The following is a 25,277-nucleotide window of genomic DNA, read 5'->3' on the forward strand; positions in this document are numbered from 1 at the left end:
GGGAGGGGAAGAGGAAGATGAAGACCTCACCGGCTCAGCTGTTTGCAAAACCACAGCTCCACACCTCCCGAGAGCCCCGTCCGCTTCACCAGGCTGCCGGCTGGAGGGGACAGCCTGCTGCAGGAGCTGCCCCAGCAGGGCCGGGACCCCTTGGCCCCAAGCCGAAATGAGGGAGCAGCCCCCTGCGAGCCTCCCCGCTGCCCACGGGGCATTGCGGTACAGCACGTGCCCCGGGGTTTGCTGCTCTGTCGGGAGCAAGGAGCACATCTGCCTCTCTGGGGACTGGCCTCAGGCAAGTCAAGCCTAGTTCTGCTCCTTCTTGCTCCAGCAGCATCCCCAAAACCTCGGGTGCTCCCCAGCATCCTGACTGCCCTGAAGCATGCAGCGTGCGGTCTCGCTCAAACACAAACCCAAGCTTATTTAAAACTCAGAGGTCAGGGTCTCCAAACCAGAGCAAGAGCCCGGGCACAGCCCAGCTCGCTTCTGAGCAGGCACTCTTCAGATAAACTGGTTTCTCTCCTGTTAAGCCCAGATACGCACAAACCACTCAAACTAAAGCAAAAGGCAGCTCCAGGCAGCTGGGCACTGGTTGGATCTGTTCCTAAAACCAGCTGAAATGAAACCATCCCACAAGCCCCTTGCAGAGGAAGGAACGCCCGCGACCAGGCTGCGTCACAGCCCCGAACCACGCCAGCCCCCTGCTCCCGGTGTGGGGCTGAGAAACCCCCAGCTCACAACGGCCGTTGTGCTCGAGCCTGCCCCAGCTACATGCCCTCCTCCTCTCCGTGCCTCCGGCAGCACCTCGCTGCAACAGGTTTTAAGGGTCTCACATTATGGGGGAAGGCAGGGAAGCAGCAGGAAAAGATGAGCGATTCTCATGTGCCACGCATCCTGCTCCCAAAACGGGATCCTGTGTCCTCAAGCAGCGTTAACGCCCTCTGCTCCTGCCCCAACGCAGCACGGCACCCAAAGGAGACCCCTGCGGATCTCCGGCCCAACGCTCGAGCCCACCTGCCTCCAAATCCCTCGAGAGCAGAATTGCAACTGCTGGAAATCACTCCTTCCCACTCCGCCCTCCAAACCCCTGCCAAAAAAGCCCCAGCGCTGCCAGACGTCTGTTGGGAAGACTTACCCCGAAAGAGCCGGCGCGGGGCTGCCATGTCCGCGGAGCCGCCGCAGGCAGAGCCCAGCACCCCGTGCCGGGCGCCCCAGCCCCGCGCTCCTCCCACCGGCCCCGGTCCCTGCCCACTCCTGCCTGCCTTTGTTCGGGGGACTGCGGAGGAGTTCACTCTAAGGACAGGCAAAAGCAGTTAAAAGAAAGTTAGCGGGGTTTACGGAGTGGATTAAGTTCACCAGGGGATTTTACGGTGCGCTGCACGGGGAGCGCGGAGCAGCTCGGCGGCATCTCCTCTGGAGCAGGCTCCCAGGGAACCTGGGCACAGCCTGAGAGCACCCAGGGCAATGGGAAGGGCAGGGAAAAACTCACCTAAGTGCCCTGTGCTCTTACCCACAGACGTTACCTCCTTAACACAAGCCCTTCTAAAGGCCAGGGTTGGGTTTAGCTGCACCCCTGCTTGCAGGGCTCCGTCCAAGCCCGCAGAGCAGCTCTGGAGCAGTTGTTTGCCCTCGAACAAAAGCCATCTCCACCCAATCCTGCATGGCTCTGTTGTGGTGATACAGGGTATTTGTCTGGCACAGCCTTGGTCGCTGTTTATTGTCTTGCTTTCCTTTATCTGCAGATCTCAAAGCGTTTTATAAATGTTAAACCTCAAAGCCTCTCCAGGGAACAAAACTGTTTCTAGCTATTGTACATATGGAGAGACTTGCCCAAAAATTAGGGCAGAGCTGGAAATGCAGCAGCGGAGACCAGAGCTGACACAGCCTCTCTTGGCACAATATAAAGCAACACAGATTATCCCTTAAATACCTGTGTGGACAGACACATCTCCAGCTATTAACCCACATGTTGTCGAGCCACCGCTTGGAACGAGCCCTTGGCCTGAAAGCCTCGCGCGCTGGAACACAAAAATCTTTACAACTGGCAATCCAAACCACAACGTCTCACTGAGCTTTCAGTTTTCTTGTTTGGGTCAAAAAGCACCAGTCGTACGGTTTCAACTTTTTAGAAAATTATTTAAAGAAAACAGAACAAAAAACCACAATGCTTTTAAAAATACGAAGCGTGCTGGGGGAGAAGCGCTGTTCTCTATTTTTGAGCTGACCCAGAAGGGCTGGCAGAGGCAGCACGTTGCGCGAGATGCTCGTGCTGGGCTTCTCCTGCCATGTGGCACACGTCCTGCTGTCACAGGGCCCAACTGCAGCCGTTTCACAGCGGGGAGCGTCAGGCCCAGCTCCCCGTCTTCTCACTCCCTTTCTTTTCCGTGCGGTTCAGTTGAAAGGAACCCGAGGAGCAGCAGGAAGCACAAATTCTGTGCCATCCAGGCTCAGCTCTCCCAGTGCTCCAGGGAAATGCTGCGGTGACAGGATGGGAATCGCACCAGTGCTATACTCAAGGGATCACTGCCCGGAGCATCCAGCTACGGGACAAAACCGAAACAGCCGGGCACGTGGGACAGGCAGGAGCCAGTGCAGGGGTGCCCAGGTTTGGGGAACAAGGGTTCAGAAACCTCAGCCTACCGAGGACGAGCAGAAGCGCGAGGCAGTCTCGCAGCAGCCTCCTCCTGGATTCTCCTCCAGCTCCAGTGCAACCCCAAACCGCCCTGCCTGGGCTGTAAAGGCTTTGGGATGAGCTCCTACAAATAGCAAGTTCAGTGCCTGGCCCAGAGGACCTCTGATTTCAGCTGCTACAAGAAATGTAGCTCTGGAGAGGACCCCAGAAGTCTGCTGTGAACGCATGGCTCTGACAGCGATTCTCCAAGGTGCCTCAATTCCCAGCCCTTCATAGAGCATCATCCCAGCCCTGAGCCCAGGACCGTATGCAACGCTCCTGGGTCTGACCCATACCTAGTGCTCTGCACAAAAAGAAACCTGGAAAAGCTGAAGGAGCTACGAAGAGCACACAAAAACCCTACAGGACAGAATTCAAGACCCATTTGCCAATCCAAGCTGCTCACATCCGAGCACCATGCCCATTTGGACAAGCTTCGTGCTTCCAGGCAGCTCCTGGAGAGCCAAAGCCAGAGCAACACCTCTGTGCCATCCACCCCCAAATTCGGAGACAGGTCCATGGCCAGCCCCTTCCACTGCTCCCCTGGGGCCCTGCCCAGGAAGGCCCCGAGGGCTGCGAGGCAGCTCCTGCCGGCGGGGAGAGGACAAGCACGGTGCTCGCAGGCACCTCGGCTAGAAACAGCACCTTAAAAATAAACGAGGGCTCAGTTTTGAGTTCTGAGCTAACAGAAACCGAGAGGACTTCTGCAGGATCTCTGCTGACCACAAGGCAGCCAGGACTTCTTCTTCAGCTGTTTCGCCCCCAGACGACTTCTGCAGGTCAGGGTTGCAGCCGCTCCTGCCTCGGGGCTGCTCCGTGCGTCACGGCCCAGGAGGCGACGAAGGAAAGGCGCCGGGCACAGCACTGCCAGGGCTCCTCAGGGCATCTTGCCCAGCCAGGAGGAGAATTGGACTAGAACGAATCCCCTTCCACCCTGGCTTCAAGGAAGAAGACCCAAAGAGCCCCTGGCTGCTTGGGTGAGGATCCGCTGCCGTTGGGCCCCTGCGGTTTCATGCACCCACGGAGGGGACCCTGGGTGCTGCTCCCCAGGGAAGCTCGACCTGCAGCTCCTTCCGAAAGGGTCGGACGGGCAGAGTTCACCGAACCACCCACCCTGTCCTTGCTATCTATTTCACACACCTTCACCCGCAGATCGCCACGGAAGGGCTTAATTAAGGCCGCGATGACTGCTGAGCCTTGCAATATAGGCAGTGAATAAACTGCAGGCAGAGCAACAAAAAGGAGGAGGAAAGGAAGTAGGAGAGCTCCCAGATCTGGGGCAAAAAACAACATGCACACCCCCAATTTTTCCTTTCTCTCTGCATAAACACCCAACGGCCAAGGACTGGGTTACTCAGAGCCAGAAGAAACAGCGGTGCGACGCGGCACAAGGGGCAGCCCCAGCGTCTGCCACAAATTGCGCTGCGCAAATCGTGCCACTGCCACCGGGCAGGTGCGAGGACAGGAGCGTACGGCCCGCTTCTCCCACGTCCCTGGGACTGAGTGCAGGGAAATGGCTTTTGCCCCACGCAGCGGGCTCAGGGAAGATCCCTGCACTGCCCCAGCGAACACCTGGGGCAGGTGGGACTGGGACAAAGCAGCTGAGCTGAAGCGTTCCCCTGCCACCCCGCACTGGTGGCCTGGACCGGAGCAGCTCCACACCCGAGTGGCACGGTGTCCCGAGGACAACCGCAGCACAAGGTCACAGCCTGCCTTTTATCCTGCACGCAGACAGCAGCTCGCGCTCCTGTTAACAGCACAGCCAGAGCCTCGCATCTGGGGACTCCTGCCTCGGTCCCAGCACCGGGGATGCTGGCTCCAGACCCAGCGAGCTCCCCAGATGTGCTGCAGACCTGCTGGAGCACATTCCTCCGCTTTTCCTAGGAAAACCCTGCTTTTAGGGTTAAAGCAACACCGGTAGTGGGATTGTCAGCGGCACAAATGCACAATCAGGAGGGGAAGATGTGGGGGGAAAGCATCCAACTGGCGAATATAATACTTGGAAGGAAAAGCAGATTTTTAAAAAAATAAAAAATGAGGGGGTGGTAAAAAAAATATCTCAGGAAGTCATCTAGTCATTCCTGCTCTTTGCTGAAACAATAGACTCGGGATGCTGGCTGAGTTATAAATAATCCTGCTGGCTACACAACACAAATACAAGATGGGAGCGGGGTAACTATCGCTCCATGGAAAGTGACTCACCACCTTCGTGCCGCAGACCCAAAGAAGGGCAAACACCGCGGCCCCGGGGCAGGCTCTGCCGCTGGGACCCCGGCGCTTTGGGAGCCCAAACCCACGTGGCCCCGAGCCGCAGGCGCCCTTCGTCGTGGCGAGGCTCTCAGCGAGCTGAAGCGCAGCGCACGGGCTGGTGCCGAGGGCAAGAAAGGGCTCAAATTGGGGAAAATAATGGGAAGCCACCAACTCCGCAACATCCTTCTCTTTTTTAGAAAGGAAGTTGCCGCTGCAAGACGACTTCGCTGGGCCGCTGGTGCCCGCTTCCCAAACCTCTCCTCCACCAGCCGGGAGCGAACATGCAGGCGAGCGGAGCCAACGCGCGCCGGCTCCTGCGGCACGGGGAGAGGCTCGTTCCTGGACAAACCCTGGGGAGGGGGAGGCACGCGAGGCTCCCTGCCCTGAACACACCCCTGGGGGACACACACAGCCCCTGCCATCTCTTGCTTCTACTAGGGAAGACCCAACTTTTTGGGGAGCCAGCGACAACCCTGCAGCTGCTCCGGGTCCATTGGTAACCCCGGGAGGGAGCACGCGGCGCCCGCAGCCTTGTACCAGGACCAGGGCGCTGCAGGCACAGCCACGGTAGCAGGGAGCTCTGGTGCCAAGAGTAACTGAGAAAGAGAAAGATCTTCCCAACGAAGAGACTTGGATAATTTGGAAGTGACACAGATTCTCACTTAGAAAAAAAAAAAAAAAAAAAAAAAAAAGCAACTGTTCAAAAAGAGCTTCCTGACTTGTTATTCCATTACCCAAATCTGGAAATGTAATCATATTAGTTCAGCTGCATTAACACAACTAAAAAAAAAAAAAAAAAAACACAACAAAAACCGTCTTAAAGATTGAACTGATCTGAGGGGCCAAGGGAAAGGAGAACAAAAGTCAGAGACCTGTGGCACCCACTCCTGCAGCCGGCCCATCACTCCTGCAGGCCTCCGAAGGCAGATCCGCAGAGGATGTGAAATAATCAGGATATGAAATGATTTTTAAGGTTTTTTTTTTGCCAGGTAGGCGAGGTAAAGGTCACCGAGAGCCGTGTGAGCACACGCAGCTCAGCGACGTAGCGCTGAGCTGGCTGCGGAGCTGAGCTCGGTTCACACATACCTCGGAGGAGCAGAAAAATCAGCCCTTGGCCCAGCACGAAGCGTGCGAGCTCGGAGGGTCTGTGGACCCGCTGCCGGGGGCCTGGGCGCCCTCAGCTCTTCCCACAGCAGCGAGGTGGCAGCATGTGCTGCCCAAAGCTGCCGGAGAGATGGCGGCCACAGGGAAACGGTGGCCCAGGCTGGGAAAATGAAAATTCACCCAGCTTGGGAAAACGAAGTGAGGGAACACTTGGCAGCTCCGTGCACCACGCTCCTGCTGCAGAGACCAAGATGCCTCGGAGCCCACGCAGCCGAGTCCTTTACTTATGCTTATTTTTAAATAAAAGGTGCCTGTCGGTGCTGATGTCTTCTTTAGGTCAAGCAAGGAGATTGCAAAACCTACGAGGCTGAAGCAGCCGTGCCAGAAGCACTGGCAGCTTCGGCGCAGGCTCCTCTCCAGACCTGCCACCGAGAGGTCACTGCTCGGGACAACACCCATCCCTCTCCTTCGCTCAGCTGCAGCCTCCCTCTGCTCTCAGAAGATGCAGGAGCGAGCGCCCGGCCAGACACTTTTGCTTAAGGTTTTAGAGGAAAGGTGCGAACAGTTTGAACCACAGCACATGGAAGAATAAAGGCATCTCGCTTTCAATTTTTTTTTTTCTTTAAAAAAGAAAAAAACCCAAAGACATTTGATAGGGAGACACATCCATCTTCCCACAGCCTCTCAGGCCATTCATCATTTGGATAAAATCCAGTTTCACATTGAAATTCAGCTGGACTTTCAAATGCAAATACGAGGAGAAGAGCAACATATGGTAGAGGTTAGTACGTATTTTTCCTAATTAAATGGCATACTGCTGTTTTGTATAACAATGTTAACGGGGCATTAACAAGCCTTTGGAGGAGAGACCACCTCACTTTCAAAAAAAATGCCTTAGAAAGCAGAAGGGGCCCAGGACCTCCCCGCTCTCCGAGGAGCGGTCACACATTCACCATGGCAAGGACAGCTTTTGTCACGTGCCACGAGCCAACTGTCCCCCTGTGCCACCTGGGGAAGGAAAGGAGGTGATGGGCACCGCCAGCGTCCTCCGAGCCTTGTCCTGTCCTGGCGGGTCCTGCTGGAGCGTGGCTGGGTCCTGCTCCGGGCCAGGGACGTGATGGGTCATCCCCTGCGGCCCTGCTGGATGCCACCAGGTCCGGGTGGCACGCAGCACCATGACAGAGCCCAGGACAGCTCCTGGAGGGGGAAAACTGCACCAAAACCCTATTCCCGAGGGATGGAGGACGGGCAGAAGATGCTCTTTGAGGAGAGGAATGGCTCCGTGCCCAGCGGTGCCAGCCAAGCCTGGGGCCACCAGAGCCAAGTGCCACCACTGAAGGAGAGGCCACCGCTGGCTGGCAATGGTCTGTCTGTGCCCGCAGAGAGGACACAGGGCATGGCACGTGCCTTCCAAGAGGCTTCCTCCTGCTTAGGACTGGTCAGGGTTTTGTACAACAGCCCTTTGCCCTGCTTCGTATAAAATCCCACCCCCAAACATGCTGGGGGTTGGTGGAGGCTGCCCTTCCTGCCATCCCCAGCCGCTCTGGAACGGGGCCATTCATTTATTTTTGGTCCCTGTCTAACCAGGAAGGCTCCCCTGCTAGAAAAAGCTTGTGCCACATTAACTTCACCTCCCTCTTGCTCCTGACGCAATCTCTGGCTAAATTTAGAGAGAGCTGGTGCCTTCGGACACTTCAAGGCGGGGGTGTGCTGCTCTGGGTTAACAGGCAGATGGACAGCAGGTTTTTAGGTTTTTTTTTGCCCCACTCGCCTTGGAGCTGAGCTACCTGGAGAGATAATATAAAAATTCAAGGGAAAAAAGGCAGATGTCTGGGTATTCACCTCCCTTAGGGGTGAGGCAAGGTGATGTGATTCCTGTAAAGACATCCTCCCTCCAGAAACACTATTCACGGCAGCAAGAGAGGCATCAACAAAACCATTAGGAAAATCCTCAAAAGCTGATTCACGAAACCTTTGTCCTTTTCCCCTTCTGATGTTTTTTCACGTGCTTCCATCCTGTGAGGTCACCCAGGTCAGACAAACCCAGAACCTGTACAAAAAACCTCCCCATCCTACCCCAAACCCAGGCTGCGCTGGGTTTAAAGCCGCAGAGAGCCCAAGGGCGCCGCAGGGCTGTGCGGGAGGCTGCAGGGGCACAGTCCCACACCCCCGGGGGGGTCCCCAGGGCACGTTCCCCCACAAAGGGCACCGTGGGAAGCCCGGCGGTGCCGCAGCTGCCAGCTGCATGTTTCGGTGCCACGAGAGCGCCATGCCCCAGCTCGCCTCCAGTGATCTCCAACCCTCAGCGCCCGCCGCGCTCCTGGTCCCCCGTACAATTACGCATTCAGCACCACAATGTATTTCACACCGTATTTCATGCCTCATTTGGCAACAAAATTAATTAAACTTTAAGTCAACACTGAAGGAGTGCAGTACCTTTCTTCCCTCCGTGGCATATATAACTCAATTTGTTTAAGCTAATGCGCTAATCAAGACTTGCAAAATACTTGGGAACCTTCTGGCAGGAGGGCCTCCGAAACCCGCAGCGAGATGCTCTCCATGCTGGCTCTGCTTGGAGGTCTGGCAGGGCACAACCATCATTCAACAAGCCCCATTTCCCTAAAATTTAACCTTTCTCCCCAGAAACACTGCTCACAAACATACGCCTGCGTTCTGGCCTTCTGCTCGTGCAACGCGATGCCGGAGGGTCGGTGCCATCCTCACGCCCCAAACCCGTCTGCTCCGGGCATCTGCACGCACCCAGCGGGGTCGGTGGCCTGGGGATGCACCAGGGAAGCTGCAGCCCTCGGATGCTGCCCACGTCCCTCCTCCTCGCTGCCTGGGGACACGTGGGACAGCCAGCGGTCCTCCTCGGAGGCAGCTGGGAGCCTGCAGGCTGCCACCCCCTCGCCGTGCTCCGGGGATGTCTCAGCTATTTGGAGGCGCTGCGAGAGGGCAGGCTAATCCCAACCCACGCGGCTGGGAATCCGAGAGGCAGATGTGGGCAAACTTTTTGGCATAACTGAGACAGCTGCATCGGCCGGCACCAGCCCACCGCCCTGCTGCACGCCCCGGGACGGGGTGGCAGGCAGGCAGGGCGCGGGCAGGCAGGCGAACGCCTCCGCTCCGGCACCCGGAGCCGGCAGAACGGGCCGAGCCGAGCGGCGAGGAGCGAGCGCCAAGGCAGAAGAGGAACAGCTGCCAGCAGCCTGTGACCCGGGGCTTACCTGCGTCGCGATGCCTGCAGCACGGGGCAGAGGCACCGAGCCCGCCCCGAGAGCGCAGCGCGCTTTTCAGGCACGGCACGGCTCCTAGGGCAGGTTTCCAGCCCACGGTTAGAGGATCATCCCGCATCAACCCCATCTATCAGGGGTCACCGTGCATCCCAGGAGGGCTTCGCCGGCCTGGGGAGTTCAGCCCATGGTCCTGTCCCATGCACACAGCCCAAAGCATGCAGGAAACACGTGTACAACCTCATTGCCCTGGCCCTGGAGGCAAACACTGCCTAGTTCCAGCTGAAGTGGTAAGATCTTCATTCACCTTCCCACTTGTGAAGATGTCGTAAACAGCATCATCAGAGTCTGCGCTTCTATTAGAACAAAGATGTCACCTTTAACAGTGATTTTGGATGCCAGTGAGCAGAGAAGATGCGTTTACAGCATCCTTCAGCCTAGCTACCGCAGTGCCTGACTAGGTATGAGGCCCTCCAGAGTAACAAAATGGCACCACGCATTACATCTGTCCCCTTAAGACACCCACTTGCTACCTCAAACTAAAAAAAAGGTTAACTCCAATCCGAGTGTAAGCGCACGTAACATTAACAATGGGGATGCAATAGCAGCGGCTGGTCACACGCGGGACACGTGCTGCAGCAGGCACCCTACCGAGCATGCAGAATTTGAAATTAGCAGCAGCGAGGTCCAGCAGAAACGCCTGCCAGACCTGCTGGGCCCCTTCCAAAGCCATCTCTCCCCTTTGGAAAGGGCACAACAAGCGTGGAAGGCTTCGAGCTGGGATGCTGAGCCAAAAGCGAGCTTTCTGCCTACTCCCACCGGCAGAACGCAACAGGAGCAGAGGATGGAGAAGCACCCAGGGGATGTAACAGCCAGACACGGCCAGGTTAGGCACATGCTTTTTCCCTCCTCAAATGCAGAAGTCCAAGTCTCAGCCCTGCAACAACGCACAATGCTCAAGCTGTGCTGCATGAGCAGGATTGGAGGTGGGCTGGGGCAGAGCTGCTGCGTCTTAGCACCAAACCCCAAGCGCGCTGCCCTCCACGAGATCATTTTTAATGAGGTCCTGGCCCTCGCCATCAAGACACCAGCAGCCTAAGCAGTGCAACAGCGCCGGGCACCACCTCCTTTTAATAAAAGGAAAGCAGGTGCTTGAGCTTGAAGGCAGAAGGCTCCCTCCTACCCCAGCTTCACGCCAGGTAAGGCACGTGATACTTTACATAAGATGTACTCCTCTCGCCACAACCCCTCGAGCAGGCACAGTTACACCAGGGCTGCGTTGCCTCATCTCGGGAAGGAAAAAGCTCCGCCGGCAGGAGATGGCTGCACCGCTCTAACTCTGCTGGCAAAGTTAAAACTGTGTGCTTAAACAAGGTCTGTGTCAAATTTGCAGTTTCTAAACAAAAGCTGTCGCTTATCTCAGTACAGCTTTGGCTCTCTAGCACCTCCGACATTCCCCGTGCTCTTTCCTTGTTCAAAGTCTCAAATCCAGCCAGGAGGACCCTTCCTTGGGGTGGGAGATTGGCAGAAATATCCCTCCCCTGAAAACACGCACCCTGCCAGCCCCTGAAGTTGCAGGCACACAAAGAAGGGAGATTTCTCTGCCGTACCCGCAGCCACCGGTGGGACTCCTGAGCGCTGAGCTGCCCCTAGAGCATCGCTGCTGCCCCAGCACAACGCTTGCCCTCAGTGCTCTCCCCAGGTTCACTCCTCACGCACCCACTGGAAACCTGCTCCAGCGGGACGCCCTCGCTCCCAGCCTTGCCCACTGTACAGAAAATTCAAGGCGAAAAAAAACATATTTGAAGAAAAGCAACAAAAAACAGCTGCATGTCATCCTCGCCGCGATGGTGCAGGAGAAGCAGCTGCCATGGCAGGGCAGCCCCAGGAGCAGGGACGCGCGCTCCAGGACACGGGGACATGACTGGAGATGGAACTGGGGCGTTACGCGGGGTTGAGGGAGACAGGCGTGAAGATATGCCCCTGCCTTTTGTTCCCCTACGCTTGCTATTATTTCCTGCTCACCCAGCTACAGAAACGCCCCACTTTCGGGCCCTCCAAACCTTTCTTTCTGTTTTTGTTTCTCAAATCCTATTTTCCATATCCTCGACGTGACCCACCCCACAGACAAAACACCGAGGAGAAAGCAGGGAGTAGACCGGGAGCTTCCCCAAGGCGGCGAAAGAGAATAGAGCCGAGAGCCCTTCAAAGCACCCGGCTGCAGCATGTGGGAGCTGAACTCCACTGAAAGCCCTGAAAACCCTCCAGGCTGTGGCACGGAGAGCCCGGGGGGGTCCCCCCAGCACCCTCCTCCGCAAGAACGCAGCCCTGGGGCGCGCAGAGAAGCGAAGCCGGCCGCCTCCTTCCAGGCTTTGCAAGCTTGACTTGTCCACAGCAAGAGGTTTGTTTTTTTTTTTTCCTTCCTTCAAAAACGGCTAAAAAGTCATTTTAACTTCGAAAGACAAAGCCGTGGCAGCAGGCAGGCAAGCAAGCTTGCTGCTCTGACTTTTTGTTGTGGTGGCTCTCCGTTTAGTGACAGTTTCGCAAGCCTGCTGCACGGGCACGCACACGACCGCAACATAAACAAGCAGCCTGCAGTGCACGCTTTAATGGAAAGTGCCAGTTTTAAATATCAAGTCCCATATTGCGTACCTCATGTCTGCCTTCCATCACATATCAAAATAGCAAGCAAAGCCCATCACTCCCACTCCAGCATAAGCAAAACATGTGGGAACTCGAGGCAGTTAGTAGGAAAACGTGATACATCCTTACTAATAAAAGCTCCTCTTTTCCTCACTATGGCAAATAGCTGCAAACGCCATTCTGCAGCCTGAAACTCAATCGCTGACAGCACTGCGCCCGAAACGTGGTGCTCAGCTCCCCACAACCCCCCGAATTCGCCGCTTTTACCACCAGCATCCAGCCCCCCAGACCCTCCCTTCCACACCGGGATCCTCCTGACACGCGGCTGCGTGCACACGCAGAATAATTAAATCTTCAAACAGCTAACCCACAGCCCCAATTAATGAGACAACCTCATCTTTCACAGAATTTATTACTCTCAGTGCTGTTGCCACAGGTATCCAAGTTTGAACGTTGTTTAAAGCAGGCTTTCAAAGGGGATAGAGACTCACCTACCTCCAGGGAGAATGCATTTGCTTTGTTCACTAGACTATAACTTAAAATTTGTTACATGCACCAGCTTGTAACTCTTTGAAAAACTCCCTGGTTAGCCGGCTTCAAATGTATTTTATGAACTTGCCCCGATCAAAGCAATTCCCTCAACAATGAGCCTCATCTCACAATCTCACTGGCAAAAAAGCACTGAACAAATTTTGGGGCTGGAAATCACAGTGCGGAGCGGGGGGGAACTCTCCCCTCCAAACCCACCCAGGGGAGCTCAAGCACGGGAGCTCCTTTCAGCACAAAGCGAGAAGGAGAAGACATTTAACGGTGAATTCGGTTACTCAAAAGGAAAACAATTAAGGCTATTTTTTTTAGCAAAGATTTTATTTATTGTGAGCAGGAATCACGTCGGCAGAAGGCAGCCTGGGCTCCTGTTCCGATAGGACACAACCCTGGCATCGCACACTTTGCTGATGCTTTGGGGAGAGGGCTACAGGCGCTGTATATTCGTTGTGGATGCAAAGCACTGCTGGAGAGCAGCTCCAGGAGATGTATTCTGCTCCAGGAGATGTATTACCTCGTGCAACCATTTGCCTCAGTTTCCCTTCCCTGCTCGGCAGAGCCCTGACGTGTTTGCTGCGGCAGCGGCACAGCTGGCACGCGCTGACCCCAAAAACTCAGCAGCCAAGAGGTGACAGCCCCGGCGCGGCCCCGCGGCGATGCCACGGCCCAGGAAGAGACAATGAAACTTCTTTGCCTCCCGCCACTCCTACTGTCTCAGCGTCAATTAAAACTGGTCATTTCCATGTGAAATCCAGTACGCGCGGTTTCCTGCTAGAGGCGCAGTTTAATTAAGCACGCTGGGAGGGCGCTCGTTTCTGATCAGATTAGTCATCTACAAACTATGACATGGGGGCCGGAGGGGGGACAGAGGACCCGGCTTGAAATGTTTTGCTACTGCAAATAACAAACAAACAGTTTGGCACGGGGATGACGAAACCACAGCCCTCTAGGAGCAGGACAATAGGCATGTGCTGAGCGCCCCGGCAGCAAACAGCGGGGCTCACGCTGGAAGCGCTGGTCGCAGCTCCAAGCCCCAGGAAGACCAACTTCCCCGCGGTGACCTATATGTGCTATAAATGCTGCAGACACGGTCCGCATGACGTAAGCTCCGTCCTAGTGGCAATTGTTGGGTTTCGCCTTGCCAAAAAAACGCAAAGCGGAGGTGCTGAATTGTCCGTGCGGCGGGATAGCTAAACCAGTTCCTCCCTGGTGCATTTAAGGACAGAAATGAGGGAAACAGTGGCAGAGCTTAAAATAAAACCAGGAGACAAATATAAAAGCAAAGAGATCTCAAAGCTGGAGGGCTTGCATTAACACTTTGAATTTTCCTGGCTTCGGAGAGCGAACCGGGTCACCCCTCGCGAGGAGGCCACCCACGCACACGCCAGCATCCCAGCCAGGGGCGGCCAAGGCAGTCATTAATGGGGATTTGAAGAGGATTTCAATTTGGGGCAGTTTTATCACCGCAGTTTTCTAGTAGCAATGTTTCGAATTACCGCACTACCTTATTTACCAGCCGGACTTTGGAAGCGAGAACCTTATCCTGGCAAATGGGGCATTTTGGCTGGGAGTCAGCAGGGTCCCTGCCCGGCTCCTTCCACCTCCAGCTTCCCCTGGGCAGCAGAGAGCCTCGAGCTGAACGTTCCTCTGGAGGGGAAAAAAATAAGAGCTCCGCCTTGCCCCAGGATCTCCCTGAGGAGGAGGCAGATGAAGAGTGGGAGGCCACGAATTCATATTTCCAAGGGTGGGCAGAAGCACCAAACATAAATGCTTCTGGCGCAGAAGGCATCAGTTTATTATCTCGGGGTTATTGCAATAACCAGGTATTGATGTTGCAGTGCGCACTGCTGAGCCAAGACTTGAGCGAACTGGCGCTTGGTTCCTCCTTCCAAGGAGAGGGATGGCAGCGGAGAAGAAACAGCACTATTTCACCAGGGGCATGGGACCCCAGCTGAACGCAAGCGTTTGAAAACCACGAGGCACGCTGAAGATGAAACCCAGGCCTTGCTGTGTGGCAAGCAGATTTAAGGAGCTAATCTCCAGGTCCAGATTACCGATGGCTGCAAGGCGCTCCGCTCCCTCAGCAAGTCCAGGTCCCCGAATCCAAGGGCCATCTGCTCTTCACCTCCAACCAAGCAGTGCTGGTGACAAGTTGCCGTCGAGTTCTGAGCTGGCTGCCTGGCTATGCCTTTGAGGATGAACTAGCCTCTGATGGTACCTTGCTGTCGATTAGTAGATTAAGCTTAACCACCATCCACAAACTATGAAGACCACTGTCCAGGACCCTCTGTAGACAGCCTGGATCCTTCTAGCAGACGCACTGCACCCCTGTACACTGCACACCTTAGTGAAATCTTATTGCAGTTATTCACCCAGCAAAAATCCATCTTCAAACACCCAGAACCAGAAGAAGTCACAAATGTGAAGAGGAATTGAAATGTGTCCCTCTCACTCTCCAAAGGTGAGGCTGAGGAGCTAACGCTGCTGGTGGAGCAAAAGGTTTCCCCTAAACCAAGCCTCAAGCTGCATTTGAAACACAGGCTGCCCGTCTGCAGGACAAAAGAGCTGCCCCAGAGCCCCAAAACCAGGACAGCAGCGATTGTGCAACTGCTGTTGTATAATATCAGTCCTCTGTTTTTATGAACTACTCACAGCCAGGCTCAAAAAGCAGCAGCCCAGAGGAAGGGTGGTGTCAACATTACCTTTCACTCACCCGAAAGAAGAGAGAGGGGAAGAAAAAAAAAAGAGAAAAAAGATTTTGCATCGTTTTGGCTGCTGCCCAGCCAGGCAGAGGGGGTCCGGTCACCGCGCTGGCTGCACCAGCACAGCCTTGCTTGCAGCCTCTCCTCGCTGGCCGGCTCTGCAAGCCAAGCAGCCAAGCCAGCCTCCGAGCAGGAAACGAATTAATGGGAGCTTGCTCCAGTGCTATTCTCTCACTAGTGTGTAGCATGTCTTCGGTGGATTATTTTAACAGCAGAAGTCGCAGGCACATTCATACACAGGAACGCTCGCTGGGGAGATCAGCTTCCATCTGGGTTAACCCGAGAGTTTCTGCCCTTGAATTTCCTCCCTTTTCTCCAGCACCCACTCAACAGCTTACCTCCCTGTAAAAATGTTTGCTCAAAAACATCTTGACAAGCAGCTAAACAGTTCCACATTCCCCTGGCCCCAAAGAGCAGGAGCAGAGCAGAGCACTCTTCTTGCACGTTGCTTTCACAGGAGCTCCCAAGAGCTACCCCTTCTCCGCCACCACCCAGAAATCCCACCCTGCTCCCTGTGGCTGGGCACAGGCATTGCCCTTTCCCCAGACAGCTCGACTCGAGCCGGCACAGAAAGGTCAAGTTTTAACCATCCCCAAAGCAGCAGCATGTTTCAGCAAGAAGGGCAAATTAAGCGAACTTCCTGCACGCCAGGGGCTGCAGCGAGCCCTGCGCAGAGCACAGCTTCCCCGGGCATCAAAAGCCTGGCACGGCACCGCGCCGTCCGCCCGGCCTGGGAATTCTCCGCTTCAGCCTCAGATGAATCCACACCGTGCTTCCAAAACCAGACATCTAAAAGCTACGTGCCCTTCAGAGCCTGCTGTTGCAGCCAGAGCAGCAGCCCGCTCCTCCCACAGACGCCCTGCTCCAAAACCCCTTCAATGCAGGCATCCTTGTACCCTCGCCAGCGGGGACGGGGCCGCACGGCTCTGCTCTGCCCCCCAGCAGCCCCAAACCTCGTGCACGGCTCCAGCCGCCCTCGTTGCCCATCTCCCTGCTGCCAGGAGGGCTTTGCGAAGGCACCTGTGGGAACAGAGAGATCCCACCCGCAGCAGGGAGCTGAACGGAGCAGACACCCACATTGCACCGGAGTCTCCCTTCGGGCAGCCGAGCCCCAGGAATTCACCACCAAGGAAGTGTCTCCTCAGTGATGTACAGAAAAAGTCTTCCAGGGTACAGTACACGACCTCCAGCTCCGGTAGCAGCTTCCCAACCAGCGACAGACCAGAAAGAGCAGCTCTGCCTGCCCAGAGACACGCGGAGCAACAAGGAGAGCATCCGACAAACCAGCAGCAGACAACCACCAGAAAAACACACAACACACAAAACTACCGAAACCGCTCCGGTTGGGTCCCTGGTAGCAAACACACATTTATTGCAAGAGACTTTATGTTGTTAAATAACAAAAAAAATTAAGATGACAATACCTGATCCTCCAAACTGAGTGCTTGCTAGGGTCGTGGGTCTGTTTTTTCCATTAGCCACTGGCAGGGGAAACATCTAGAAAAACAAGGAGATGAGAGGGAAGGGAAGAGAAGAGAGATTTCAGTATGTTAGTTTTGCTGTGCTGCTGCAAAGGGGAGTCGTGTTGGGCAGGCAGGGGGAGGAAGGGGGAAGAGAAGCACTTTACTGATGCAAAAAACTTTCCTCTCCTCGCGTCCCTGCTACATAGATCAGCTGCAGGAGGGACGGGAGAGCGGCGCAGCTGTGCGCTAATATACACACGCATTCCTACGTGCATAAACTTCTCCTGTGTACACAGCATGTCTGGTTCCTTAGGTGCAGTTGAAAGCCATCCAAGACGCATCGCTGCTGCGGTCAAAACCAACAGTTTCTGCCCCAGCCTAATCACCAAGGCCCAGCCGGGAGGGTGCCGCCGGAGCCGTGCCGAACGCCTGACTCCATTCACAAAAAGCTCCCAGGCCAGCGACAGCACCCGGCAGAGCTCACTTCATCCCTCGGCCCCTAGCGCGGTCCAGGTCTCGCCCCGTGCCCAAGGAGGACGCGGGCTGCCCTCCGGCCACCCAGCAGCCCCATGCCAGCTCCCAACCCTGGTCCCTGGGGGCTCCAGCAGCACCACGAGTGAACGCAGCCCATGGGCTGGCAGAAGCCGTGCCAAGTTCAAAGGTATTTAACTCACGATGAGCAACGTTCACATATTTTGCAAAGTCAGTAACGTTGGCTACTCGTTTGCTACACTGCTGTGGCCGCAGCACCACAGCTCGTCTTCTGCCAGGGAGCTTCCTCAAAAACACAGTGAACCTGGGTAAATATTTTTAATGTAAGTTGGGAGGGCTTCAGAAGCTGTTATTTAAAAATTTATATGCACCTGCGTGCAGCAGAAAACTAATTCTTCTCCACACAAATGGAGCTCCAGCCAATAAAACAACTGGTGGGAAAACGCTTAGTGAATTAACATTTTAATATCCTTTTACTACTCAAGATACTTTTACCACCAAGTCATTTGAATTTTTATTATTTTTAGCTTTGCAATGTCTGAGTAACTCAAAAGTTTAATGCTTTGAAGATTAAACAATGTAATGGCACAAGAGCCTACAGAAATGCAGCGTTTCGTGCCCTGACATAGCTGATGTCTGGCTGTGGTCAGAAACATTCCTTTGTACAGAACCGTCTACCCAGCTTTGTTTTTACAAACGCTGGGGAGAAAAAAAAAAAAAACACAGTTAAATGTGGTAGAGATGCAAAGAGAGCAGTTAAGAAACCAACTGCCATTCAAAAAAGAACTCAAATTTGGGATCATATATATTTATGAACGCGCACATTTGAGCGGTACAGAAGCACACGCCATTTAAATAAAGGCGTAAGCAGCGTTTAAGCGCGCGTGTGGACAACCGGCGGCAGGCCTGCAGGCACCTGCCTCCCCGTGGCTTCGCCCTGCCGCCAGCACCCGCTCCCTGGGGGCTCAGCCCCTGCTGGGGGCCCCCCCTGCAGCCCCGGGGGCTCAGCCCCGCACCCAGGGGGCCGGCGGCCCCACCATCGAACAGGCCTTGTTTCCTCAGGAAGTCGGGCTAGAAAACAAAAACAAACCCTGACGACACCGAAGGCTCGCAGCCTACCTTCCTCTCAGTGCTCTGGTTTGTTTTTGTCAGCGCTGTTTTCTGCAAAGATCCCTGAAATGACTAAAAATGGAATTTGCACAGCTGACCCGGCCCGACCCCGCTCACATGCCCTCCCGTTGAGGTAGGGAAGATGACCAAGGGGTCCGAGACCCCCTTTTCCAGGCAGCGAGAGGCAGTTCTGCCCACGTGAGCACGGGGCGCCGCGGTCCTGAGCAGCAAAACCAAACCCCAAAAGCTCCCCTGCCTCCTTTTCGCGAGGTTTTCTGCTTCCTACGCGCCGATGCCGAAAACCCCGAGGTCGGAGCGGCAAGCACCAGCGGAGAAAATGAGCAGCCCTGTTCCATTGTGCACCGAGCGCCTCCTCCTCTGCACAGAGGTGTCCCCCCCACGCAGCACGGCAATCCCCAGCACGCCCCCGCGGGGATGCCCTCACCACCGCGCCGCCACCGCCGCGAGGTTTCAGACTGATGCAACCCTTCCTGCGCTCCCTCCCGGAGGGATCCGCGACCAAGCGGGGTGCCCCAGGTCACCCCGCGCCTCGAGGCAGGCTCCGAGCGCCTTTATCGCTCGCCGGCTCCAGGAAGCGTTTCAGTTTTTTGGTGGTTTTCTTTTTTTTTTTTTTTTTTTTTTTTTTTTGCTGCCAAGTTGTTTTTCCACCGTGGCGCGGGCTGGTGCGCGGCCGCATCGAGGAGCTGGGTGCAAGGCATACGCGAGACGCTCGCTGGCGTGTGTCACTCACAGCCAAAGTTCACCCACCCACTGCGAATTTCCTTTCTGCTTCGAAACGCAGCTTTAAAAATAAACTTCGAGGGGAGAGGAAGGACGACACCGGACCGGGGCTGGCACGCACCAGAGGGACCCAGGCGCAGCCTCCGAGGAGCTGTAATTGGGTCATTACTCGTCCTTTGTTGGATTTGAATAACGTAGATTTAAGTGGTTATGTAAAATCCCCCATCTTAAGTCTCTGTATATAGTTTCTCAAGTCATGTCTCCGGCCTCCCTGACAGCTGACAACGATGCCCGTGTATCCTCGCAGCTCTAACTCCCCCCACCAAAGGATTTATTCCCCCTCCACTTCTCCCGGATTAAAAGATGCAAACCCAGAGCACGGCGAGCTCCAAACACCCGCGCTCGCTGCTGGGGAATTACAGCTGAGAGACCCCACGCTCTCGGCAGCGAACTTGTAAGCAAGAGAGGGAATTTGCCAAACACAAGTAACAATATCAAGCAGCATTTCATTTATTGGGCACTTCCACCAGTGCATCAGTGTTTTCAAATTAAAGAGCTGTTTTCACTTCCCCCGCTCCTCCACCTTATGAACTCCAGGCTGAACCAACCTCAGGCCTGAACCCAAAACCTGAAATCTATTTTGCAGAGTGGAAAGCATCCAGCTGTTAATTCGGGGAGAAGAGGGAATTCGACTCAATAAACGTTGCCAGCAGGATATTTCATACGTGTTCATTTAAGGCAGACCTTCCTGACTACGGCCCCAAACGTCCACCGCGGCGTAAAGCAAACTTCACGACCTCTTCGCTCGAAACAAAAGCGAGAGTTTTATCATGGAAATGCAGGCGCTGTGCCTTGGCCAGAGCAGGGCACTCGGCGCCGCTTCAGCAGCATCCAGCACTTCGGGAGCCGCAGGAGCAGAGGCAGAAGGAGCTGCTCAAGCCCTGCTGGCTGTGAACAGTTCGGTTTTCACCCTTATTTCAGCGGCTGGATGGCGAGGGCCAGCAGGCAGCGAGCGCCGTCACTTGCCGAGGAAGCAGCCCTAGGCGACTGCTCAAGCCTCTGCCCACCCTGCAACTTCTCACCGAGTTAGAAACCCGCCCTGACAACCGGCATCCCCGCAGCATATGGTTAATACTCTGCTAATAATCATGGCTGTTAACAGTATTTCACTCCTGCCAGAGACCCAGGCTGGCACGCAGCCGCCTGCCTCTCTCCGGCTTGGCAGGCGAGCACCACGGCACGGATGAGCCCCCAGCACCGTCCGTGAGCAAGGCAGAGCCCCGTGCCTGGGCACCCACCCCCACAGCCCGGCCGGGGACCTGGGACATGCCCGTGCCTCCCCAGGACACGCAAACACCAGCAGCAGGGCACAGATGTGGTCCGGGGTGGCTGCACCGAGCATCTCGCGATGCACGTGTGGGCAACGCCCGGGCGCAGCTCGCACCGCACGTGCCCGCAAACCCCAGCCTGGCACAAAGTCACGCACCAAAACGAAGGGCTGCTAAAGAGGTGGAAGCCGGCAACACGAAGCAATAGGCAGGATGCTTTCTCGAAAGCTCTCCTCCGGATTTGCAAGCCTGTTCTGGACTATTGCCAGGGAGCCGTGGTGAAAGAAAGCTTACAAATTACCTGCACTTTGGGGCAATTATAAAAGGCAATTTGTTCCGAGGTAGAGGTAAGCGCTCTGCCGCGCACACCCCAGAGCAGCAATCCGAATACAGAGCTGCGCGTTTGGCTCCAGCTCGCTCAGAAGCACATTGCTTTGGTTTTCACCCTCATTGTCAAATTACACTGGCAGAAAGCTTCGGGTGAGTGCTTCGCAGCTCAGCAGCTACCCGACGTATTTGTTTATTAAAGAAGGCACAAGTCTTTCTTTTCAGGACTCTAAGACCCATTTACAGCCTCTCGCACAACCCTTTTACTGACTCCGCAAACCCACGCCTCGCCATGCAAACTCACCAGGGCCAGATATTAAAATCCACCCAAAAGACAGCACAAAGCTGGACCACGGGCTACAGGGGCTGAACATTCCCTAGGAAAACGGAACCGAAACACTGATCTGAAGCAAACGCCTCCAGCCTCTCTGAATCTCTCCAGTCTTCCCTCCTTCCACTCTCTTCTAGAGAGGATTATTGGGCTCCACTCCTGCTTATTCCAAAAAAAAACATATAAATACACTTGAGAGTGAGCTTTGCGGCCAAAAATCCTGCATCCCAACGACACAAGTACAGAAACCCACAGCGCAGTCTCCCTGACACCCCCACGTTTTGCACAAGCCTGCGATTCCAGGGTGCCCAGCGAGGAAGCTTTCCATTTCCACTTCCCATCCTCCAGGAGAGATGCTAATATCCCTTTATGCAAACTCAGGAGAAGGGTGTGCATGTGTGGAGAGACGAGGGCTTGTGAAACAGATCTGGCTCAAACCCAGCCTGCATCGGAGCCCATCGGCCAACTTATCCCGGAGGGAATGTCTTCGAATCACTTGCTGGCAAATGACATTTGCAGGCCCTGATCCTGCAAGCAGCCGCCCCCGGAGCCGCTGCTGAATACATAAGCCTCAGACGAGCGCAGAACAAATTCTGGTCATTCCCCAGGTTTACATCAGCGTAGGAGAGCTGGAACTGAACCCAAATCCATCCCTTGGCTGCAGATTAATCTCCAAGGACAGAAATATTCATATACAGAGGGAACAGGTCAGGACCCCTCCAGGGAATACAGCTCTCAGCATGCAACTGAGTGCGGATGGGTTGTCAATTCTGAAAATAAGGGCTTGCGTTTTTTTAAAGCTCTGAATGGTGAGTGGGATTTGACTTTTTTCCTCAGAGACCAAGTAAAGCAGGAGCTGGCGCAGCCCCGACCTGGGAGCAGGCTACGGACCGCTGACCGAGGCTCAGCCCAAAACCTGGCACTGCCTGGTGTATGGGCTGGCGAGCCCTGGGACGCCTGCTGAACAGCAGGACCTCGAGGATGAGAGCAGAATAACCGCACACCGCTCCCCAGCGAACCTGGATGTCGTCCTATTTTTAAAGGTATGCTTTAACCCAGTCCCACAACCAATGGTAAAACATCCTGCTGTTAATTTAACAGAGCCAGCCTCCCGACAGAAGCCCAGAACTAGGAGAACTGGACTTGTCCTTCTGCAGGAGACTTGGTCTTACATGGGACAGAGGCACCACCACCAAAGCTCCCCAGCACGGAGCCCAGCAGGGACATGTAAAGCCCCAGCTGTACAAAAAGGTTTATTTCCCACTGCTAAACCTCAGTGCTTGGCTGCAGAAAAGCTGCCAGGCTTCAGCACTTTCCACAGGCGTAACAGCTACAAGGACAGCAGGCGCCCCCCGTTTTGCCACCTTTTTCCCCCCTTTACTCTTCTCCCCCCCTCCCTAAGGGGCAAGAAAATCAACTCGGGGGCCATCCCACAGCCACAGCAGCGGCACCCATGGTTATTCCTCCTCGAGGAGCTGTTTTCTCTATCTTCGCAGTATGTTTGCTTATCTTAAAAGCAAGACGCACGCTCCAAGCCCCGTGAGGGTGCAGCACACGACAGAGGAACCAAACAAAGTTATTTTCTTTTGAACACGAGCTCTCCCCTCCGCAAGTCGCTTGCCAGCCCCGGCGTGGCAGAGGCTTGATGTGCTCGGCGTGGCACATCGCTGACTGCAGACGGCAGCACAGGCGGCTGTGCTGGGGACTAACCCACGCTCTGCTGCGGCTACCAGGGACTTCTCTTCCCTCTGAGCTGCGCACATCCTTCGGGGGGAACTCTTAGGTTCTGTTTCTTTGAAAACGAACAGCCCCTAAAGGCAGCTAAAAGGTTTCCAGTAGAGCAGAGCGTGGGGAACGCGAGTGCCTAACTCCTGCAAAAATAATGTGCTGGAGAGCTTGGACAAATTTCAAACCGAGATAGAATAACCTGTGGGAGCAAAAGTTTAATAGTCTGGATCTGGGGAGAGGAAAAAAGCCTGATTAATCAGCTACTGAAGTTACATCTTTGCGTTAGCTTTGTATCCATGGCTTCAAAAACAGTTACCTGGCCCTTTCACCACCAGCATTTAAACAGCCTACACACAAGTATGTTATGCTTCCCCAGAATTTCCCATCCAAAAAAAAAAAACACAAACCAGCAAAACCCACCAACCCCCCCACCTCTCTGTACTCCCTGCGAGGAAACAATATACATTGAGGGGAAGGGGGGGGGGGGGGAAGGAGGGGCAGCAGCTTCGCTTTAACTTGAAAATAAACAAGTTGCAGCACATGTGCATGCACACAAACACGGCACATCTGAAACCCATCACGGCCAATTTCCAGGCTCCCATTTCCTCCCCCGTGCAGCTCCGAAGCCCCGGGCCCTTCACCGCCCCCCGGCCGCTCGCTCACCATACTGAAGTCCAGCAGGTCACTGAGCTCTTTGTCTGTCCCAACTGCAGCCATTCTCTGCTGCTGCTGCTGATTCATACTCCCACAGACTCAACAGTGGCAGTCCTAGAGAAAGCAAGGGGGGGGGGGGGGGAGGGGAAGGAGATATTTTAATGACTAGAGCAAACTACCCACCCCACTGATGAATATTTAAAAAAAAAAAAAAAAGACACAGCGAGAGGAGAGAGAAAGGGGGAAGGAGAAAAAGAAAAACCCAGCCGAGCGCTCTGCTCGTCCGGGCTGGGAGCACAGGCAGAGCCCTCACATCGCACCCAGGGGCAGGAACAAGCGCGCTATTGACCAGACACACTTGGATGTTGGTTTTTTGCTGCCAATTCCACTAGTTCGGGCCAATTCTGTTCCTGGCGTGCGGCGAATGAAGGGGGGGGGGGAAAAAAAAAAAAAGAGTCAACTCATTTATCAAAGGGTTCAGGCAAGTTATCACTCGGGCGCTTGTCTGGCTCGGCTCGCCCCCTTGCCTTCCCCCACGCTCGCTCCCTGCAGGAGGCTCGCTCTTGTCCTTGCCTAGTTTTGTTTAAAAAACGAGAGAAGAAAAAAAAAAAAGTCTGATCTTATGCCTCTTTCCTTGAGGTTGCTGAGCACCTGCAGCTGCTTTTTCGGGGCTGAGCGTGGGGATGCCCAGCGCCTGCAAGAGGAGCAGTGAGAACTGCCCCCCTCCTCTCCCAGAAGGGCCTGAAGAAAATAAAATTAAAAAAAAAAGCCTTATTTTTGGAGGGTACTGCAAAAATAAAGCTCTTCAGGCAACCTGGCAAGATAGGTAAATATTATTCTTCCTAATTTTACAGATTTTTTTTTTTAAAGGGAGATTGATCTTTTTGGCCAACTCACTATGATAGAAAAACATTTCTTTGGGAGGGAGGAAGAGAGGCCTGGGAGGAGATAAAAGATTCCTTTTTTTTTCCTCTCTCTTTTTTTTTTTTTTTTTTAGGAACTCATTCATGGTTATAAAGGGCAGCTGGCCAATAAATTTAACTCATTAATCATAAGGTTAAAAAAAAAAAAGACGACAACTGCATGCGATCCAAACTGTTTGTAAGCTGTGCCGGCTCAGCCACCACATTTCAATAAAGTTTAAAAATACAAAATATACCGAAATCTGCCCAGCATGTAAAAACCTTCCACCACTATAAAAAAAAAAGAACAGCCCGGGGATTTTTATTTTTTGTTTAAAAAAAAAAAAAAAAGAGTTTAAGTGTCACCAGTGCATCTGGACATTATTTTTAAAGCGCCTTCACCCACCCACAGCCCCGCTCCCGGCTGTGACGGGAGGGGGTGCGGGCAGGGAGCCCCCTTCTGGGGGTCCTTTGGGTGCTGGGGGGGGGGGCGCAGCACCTCGGGACCCCCCCATTTCCACCACACGAAGCCCCCTGAGGCAACCCGCGCCCCTCGTTACGCTCCGGGACAACTTTAACAACTCGCGGCCCAGGGTTCAGCCAGGGCCTTTTTTTTTTTTTTTTTTTAAATTAATATTCTTTTCACCTCTTTTTTTTAAAAAAAGAGCTCTGTTTTTAACTTAAAAGTTGAAAGGGCCGCCGGGCCCTGCCCTCCCCCGGGCTCCATCCGCCCGGCGGCAGCACAAAGGCCGGGGACAGGCTGACCCCGCGGGACGGGGGGCCCGGGGGGGGGGGGGGTCCCGGGGGAGCCCCGAGGCCGCTTCCCCGCTCCCCCCGGGCCCCCCCCGGCCTGGACAAAGGCTGCCAAGGCCCGGCCCGGCTCCGTGCCCCCCTCCCGGCCGGACCGGGCCCCTGCAGCCGCCGCTCGGCGAGGCCGGGCTCCGGAGGGAGGCCGGAGTGGGGGAGGTGGGGGGGGCGAAGCGGCCTCTGCCCCC

The 25,277-nt window shown here is 54.9% G+C and overlaps 1 protein-coding gene across 17 annotated transcripts in view; it reads right to left on the reverse strand.

The window, feature by feature from the left end:
• The window catches only part of TCF3 (transcription factor 3), a 73,756-nt gene that overhangs the window by 47,499 nt on the left and 980 nt on the right, over positions 1-25,277 (reverse strand). For 14 of the 17 annotated variants that reach the window (XM_040537359.1, XM_040537360.1, XM_040537358.1 and 11 more), the window contains exons 2-3: positions 23,390-23,494; positions 16,631-16,703 (exon numbers count right to left, since the gene is read on the reverse strand). In XM_040537359.1, coding sequence (XP_040393293.1) covers positions 16,631-16,703; positions 23,390-23,467 — 151 coding nt within the window. In that variant the 5' untranslated portion in view covers positions 23,468-23,494. Of the gene's footprint in view, positions 1-1,132; positions 1,199-16,630; positions 16,704-23,389; positions 23,495-25,277 lie in introns of those variants that run through there. The other 3 variants (XM_040537365.1, XM_040537364.1, XM_040537363.1) reach the window with 3 other exon arrangements.

Source organism: Cygnus olor, chromosome 26 (assembly GCF_009769625.2).
Source record: "Cygnus olor isolate bCygOlo1 chromosome 26, bCygOlo1.pri.v2, whole genome shotgun sequence".
NCBI lineage: Eukaryota > Metazoa > Chordata > Aves > Anseriformes > Anatidae > Cygnus > Cygnus olor.